At 27.5% G+C, this 6,601-nt stretch overlaps 1 protein-coding gene across 1 annotated transcript; it reads right to left on the reverse strand.

Moving 5' to 3' along the window:
• Positions 1 to 1,069: 1,069 nt before the first annotated feature.
• LOC132738674 (phospholipid phosphatase 2-like) lies at positions 1,070 to 6,147 on the reverse strand. The gene is made up of 6 exons (XM_060726251.1): positions 5,949 to 6,147; positions 3,892 to 4,043; positions 3,274 to 3,494; positions 2,542 to 2,656; positions 1,967 to 2,143; positions 1,070 to 1,726 (listed from the first exon to the last, which is right to left on the reverse strand). The coding sequence occupies exons 1-6, from the start codon at positions 6,064 to 6,066 to the stop codon at positions 1,466 to 1,468; spliced, it is 1,044 nt and encodes a 347-aa protein (XP_060582234.1). The 5' UTR covers positions 6,067 to 6,147; the 3' UTR covers positions 1,070 to 1,465.
• Positions 6,148 to 6,601: the final 454 nt, after the last annotated feature.

The following is a 6,601-nucleotide window of genomic DNA, read 5'->3' on the forward strand; positions in this document are numbered from 1 at the left end:
ACACAAATACCAAGACATGTCTATTAAGAAAAAAATATACATTTTATTTTATTTGTGGTGGATTTTGCATAAAATATTTCACAATTTGCATTATTATACATTTAAGTATGACACACCATTAATATTATCAAATGTTATATTTACAAAGGTGCACAACTACAGGCCTTGACAATTGTTGTGCCTTGACAAGAGTTTTATAACCACTAAATTGCGAATTAACTGACATCGTACACAATAATCATTGGCCTGTAAGGTTAAAACGATTCACAAAATATTTAAATATATCATTTATGTTTTATAAATGTCAACTTATCATGTAACAGTGCATGGTTAAATATATTATTTAGCACAATTAATTCAACAAATAAGAACAATAAGAATAAATTTAAAGAAATAAAACTGAGTAACATATAAAAGGATTCAACAAGTGAATCAGTATAATCACTTATATGTTGTGAACACATAATATACTGGACCACTTTAATCATCATAGCGTGTGCAGACAAGTTTTAAAACTTCAAAATGTATTATTTCAAATTACCAGAATGTGCATTACGTATAGTTAATAATACTAAATAATAATATACGCACAGAAAACTTATTAAGCTTGTTTGAGATATTGTTAACGTCAACACTTTGTAATGTAGTACCCAATTGAATTTAACTTTGATACCTGCAGATGTTTCTATGTCATTCATTCTATCAACATCCTTATTTTGCGGTATGCAATGTGCATGCTGGGTGCATTTCTATCAAGACATACAGGAGAGAAAATTATCTTAAATCACTAGCTAAGAGAGGAGAAATATGTCCGCTAAATAAATATATATAAACTTCATTACATACTGATAAATCGGTCGACAGTGGAAAACTTATGGTGTGAGCTACGTTCATTATATTATCAAACAAAACGTAATTAAATCAGGTTACAATTGCAATGTTTAGCATATTTAAGGTTTAACATGCTTGTTGCTGGACGCACTTGTGTTTTATCAAATTGTATTATTTTTGGGAAGTATTTTACAACAGATTTCACATCATCATCATTTGTTACGAAATGATAAAAATGAACACAATTTTGTTTTATTGAAATTAACAATATATAAAACTCATATAACAATTCAATATTATATTAATCAGTACCAATTCTTCACAATTACTTGTATAGATGTCAGAGTATATATCTTGTCAAATGTTTTAATCATTTTGTTCAGATCTGTATAAATCATACATAATGTTCATGTCAACTAAGAACAATAATGACATACGTACAAAAGTACATGTGATATGAAGTGAAAGTTATATACATGCAAATATCTGACTTGTTAGTAGACTATATACATAAGTTTTGATTATGTTTATTGTCAAGTATTTCTTCTCGATTGCACTTATTAAACTTATGAGATAAACTTGCAACAGGTCTTTTATAAAAATAGATGAATCGTTAAAATGTCTTTTATTTTTCCTACATTATTTCTGATCGTTCTGAAATAGTTTGATTATTATTGTTTTGAATGGATATAAGTTTAGCAGATGATGAATTCCTTCCATTTTCTATATTTTGGAAATATCCATTTTGTGATATAGATGATGGTGTTTGTGAATCAAATTCAATATCAGAAGGCTGGTTACATACACAACAACAGTCACGTGATTTTTCCTCCTGGTTTTCCTGTCCCTCTTTACGGCTGTCATCTTCTACAAATTTCCTCCACATCATTGTATGCTACAATATAGAATTGATCGAAAGACTCATTGACGTTATTATGGTTTGAAAAAGGGAAGCTATAAATTGAATGTTTAACAAGTGTGACCTTTAGATCTTTCTTTTATTTGTTTATAATAATGAAATGCAATCATCTCTTATTTGACACAATTGACCTTTGTAAATGGGATGTAATCACAAATTAAGTTCATCATAATACAAGTTTTATCAAGTAATTTTAGATAATGAATATGTACTTACAACAAATACAGCAACTGTGATGCCTAGTATAAAACCAGCTAGAACGTCAGAAAGATGGTGTTTGTTTTCCCTGATGCGGCCAAAACCACATAAAATTGCAGCCAATACAAGACTTACTTGTAGAAAGATCTTCAGTAATCGAGAGAACCTTATATGCAAACGGTTTTCTATGTACAACTGCAAAGCATTCAATGAAAATGATTTAATATGTATTTATAGGAGTACACGTCAATTAATGAAAGTATTAATTTCTCTTTCATTCTATTGCTCATTTCTAAACATTTTTAGTACAATCAATAAATTGCCAAATGTAATTATCGTCAGGTATATTATTAAAATGAATGAAAGTTTATTCATAAGTTATATTTAAACACTATTTAAGTTTGAAATAGAGGGTAATATATTATTCCTTAAATTAGCTGAACCTATATGGGGTAATTATTTATAAGGTTCCATTATATTATTTTCAAAAAAGACCGCATTATTTGATACTTCTTATTTAATCATTGTGTTATACGATATCACGCAGAATTTAAAACCCTTTAGACAAGCAAATGTAAAACATAAATATTTACGCTAAAATAAACTGCAATGAACATGGCAAAAGATGAATGCCCGGAAGGAAAAGACTGTCGGCTGCTTCTGATTTCTTTTTCGTCATTTCCAGAGCACATGTATTCTGTTATATACCTTTAAAACAATTTAGCATGTGCTACTTAAGTATAATTTAATAAAATATGTGTTTGTAAAAAAAATATTTTAAAGATTCCATATGAAGAAATCACAGCGTAAAAAGTTCTACCATACGAGATCATATTATACGACATTCATAAATGATTAAAGATCACGATTAATTTTTCCTTTTATTGTAGTGTTTTCAATATCACAGACATATCTCCTGCATGTCCAATTAAATGGCAATTATGTTTTATTAATATTCCACGTTGAATAGAAGTGGATATGCCCAATGTATTACCTATAAGCAGACATTAAAGGAATATCAAATCCGTTTTATAATAAAATCCGATTAGGCATTTTACATGATTTACAGTGCTACACTGAAATAACCTAATTAATGCATTACAATTAAACAATTAGTTAACGAAATATTTTTAGTTATCAACTTAAATAACTATTGAAGGCAGCGTTGCCATATTGTCTATAGAAAACTAGTTATGAAATAGATGTCAAATGCATGTTATGATTATTTTTAATCGGTGGAAACAAGTAAAGTATTTCAAGAATAGATTATTTAATACTTTATATTGAGATATAATCTCAAATACAGAGATTTTATCAAGACTTACCCCGGGCATAACGTTAAGTTAAACTGTGGTTTACAAACATCAAAGAAATTTGGTCTTAGTACTCCAATTCTGTTTTTAAGAGTGTCTACAAACAGTTCTTGTATTAGGAACCCAATCATAAACACCATGTAGCTTTTCACACAAAATATAGCACTACTTGCATGCTGGTATCTTTTCCGGCATTTGAGATCCAACCAATTTAACACTTCTACAGATATAATCTACAAGAAAAAACGTAATATTTATTTTCATAAGTTTATAAACATATCAAAGAAGCTTGAATATGAGACTTAAAGTTTATGATAAATGCATGCACTCGACGCATCATTCATGAACTGACTACATGTAATTGTTTTTCAAAAAGAATTAACTTCGAAAATTATCAACAATTGCGTCAGGCCATTTTTTTTACTAACAGTTTAAATTTGTAAAATCAAGAATATCAAGGCTCAGAAAAATAGTTTTTCAGACATTTTATTTTTGGCCAATCACTGGTCTTATTGATCGTGATGACATATTGTAGGTAAGAAATGGCCTTATTATATATTTGTATTATTAAAATGCCATATTATGATCAGAAATCATTAAGTATTGTTTAATCTGTAAAGACATTCTTACCAATATCAAAGCAGCTGTCAGCCCTACTACCACCATAACAGGTGTTGAAATTGTTTCTGGTACAGATGGGTAACTTAGGGATTTGTCGTCACAAAAGAAACCTCTTTCATATGGTTTCTCGAATAGAAACAGATAAAATGCAATTACGGATGCTGAAAGATAAAAGACAGTTTTAGAATCGTTACAATCTTGAATTTCTGTATGATGTTAATATAATATCTAAAATATAGCTCACTGTTAAACCTTTATAGATAAAAAATTACAGAATATGATTTTTTTAAAGATCAAATCATTATGAATAAGATTAAATTAAATCAATGGAATTAAAATATAATGAAAGTCCATTTTCTTTAACAAAACTTTTCTGCAGGTTAAATTCTTATTTGATATGATGACACGCGATTAAATAAGACACGTGGTTGTGTATCTGTAATGTTTTCAAGACATATCAAAATATTATCTCATTGTAGAGAATTGAGTGATCCGTGACTATGTACAATAGTTATAAAAGGTCCAAAGAAATTTGTCGTCACAAAAGAAGCCTCTTTCATATGGTTTCTCGAATAAAAACAGATAAAATGCAATGAGGGATGCTGAAAGATATAAGACAGTTTTAGAATCGTTACAAACTTGAACTTCTATATGATGTTAATATAATATCTAAGTATCAATGTTAAACCTTTATAGTTAAAAAATGACAGAATATGAATTTGTTTAAAAGATCAAATTATTATGAATAAGATTGAATTAACTCAAAACACTTAAAGTATAATGAAAGTCCATTTTCTTTAACAAAATTTTTCTGCAAGTTATTTTTTGTTTGATATGATGAAACGCAATTAAATAAAACACATGGTTGTATATATGTCTCTTTTTCCAGACATAACATATCTTGATATGCCTAATTGATACATTTTATTTTGCCAATTATTGCTGCTTAGTACATAATCGAAAATTATAATGCTTGCAACATCTACCCGCTAACTGTAGTTCATCAGAAGATCTATGTTAGAATTTTATTTACATTAAATAATTGAACCAGTGTACTTTTTCACATGAAACATGTTAAACACTGTTGCATTTCTGAAAAGCTTAAAATGTACTCACTCCTAGAACGGTGTATTTTGATACATAAATTATGCTCTTAAATCACATTTTTGTTTAGACATTTTAATGAACGATAAGTTTACAACTAGTGTTTGATAATCAACACAAATACATTTTACATAAATAATTCATTAACGTTGACATTATACAACTTCATTTACATAACTGCATCAATTTTCCAACTTCATTAATTATAATTATTTCTTTTGTATCAGCTTATACATTACTTAATTGACAGACATGTATATATATTAATGACATTATATGTTCATCTAAAACTTCGTAATTTCGAGGATCTTGATTTTGTCTATTTAATATGATACATTTAAAATAAAATATAAAGGCAATTTTACATTTGATGAAAAATCTGTATCTTTCAGTTAAACGCAAATTTAATTGGATTCATCTCAGGATAATTATCCGCAATTTCAATTAAAGATAAACGTCTGTTAAAATGTTTTTGTTTAATAAAACGAAATTGTGAAGTTTGAAACATTTACATAATGTTAAATTCGCTTCAGTGGCCGGTAAAAAAACAACATACATTTAACATTTGACATAAAATGGTGTACGGTATGACTGGAGGTCTATGTATTCAATGAATCATATGCAAAACACATTATGTTTTATCAAAAGATTTAATGAGCATTGTAACTGAAGTTAATGTTACTAACATGAAATATTTTATAAGTGTACCAAAACCTTATTTGATTTTGAAAAACAAAAATGTTCATAAACTCCTTAATTTGCATTTGTCTTTTAATCTACATGCAAAACTTTGATTCAACATATTTAAATATTTAATTGCTAAATTATAACTTGGAAAGATTTATTAGGTAGGTCTTGACCAATTAATATGATTAATATTTAAGAAAACTAATCTATTTAAGAAAACTCAAAATAAAAAGTTACTCTAAGAACAACAAAAATTAACAGTCTGAAGAAAATACCTGCCATCCAAATTGTTAAATCCACAATTATTCTAATGATAATTCTACGTCTTTGACATATCTTTCTTTGAGAGCTACTTTCCATCGTACAATTTCTACAGTATCCAATTTTCATCATAGACACAAAACATTTACCTTGAGAAAATATAACACAGGTCTTTATATATCTACGCGCTGTACAAAGGTTTTTGTATCGACGAATGAAAATACTCCCAAATACTTTCCATACGATACGAGAGTAAAACAGTATGTGTATTTGTTACGCTGTAGAAATGTTGACAATTGCTAAGTTTACATAATCATTCAACTTAAATCGCTTTCAAATTTATTAAATTCTTCTTTAGAAAATATTAATATATTAAATCAAATATTTATTCAAACATACTTTGTTTATTTTTACTTACCCTTTTATTGATTTTAAGATAGCTATGTTACAAAACTTTGCATTCCAAACTGCTTAATAATTTTCACGAAATTGCTATGATTTATTTAAAGAACAAAGAATAAATCTTGTAATAAAAAATAAGTTTAAGATACCCGTCCCTATTATGAATGTTGTTTCAATTTTTTTTTTAAATAAATTATCTTGACTTAAGTTGTATTGATACATAAGAGCCATTTGAGTAAAAAGTTATATAATTAAATGATATGTC

Source organism: Ruditapes philippinarum, unplaced genomic scaffold, assembly GCF_026571515.1.
Source record: "Ruditapes philippinarum isolate M1 unplaced genomic scaffold, ASM2657151v2 ctg4528_1_1_1_1, whole genome shotgun sequence".
Taxonomy (NCBI): Eukaryota; Metazoa; Mollusca; class Bivalvia; order Venerida; family Veneridae; genus Ruditapes; species Ruditapes philippinarum.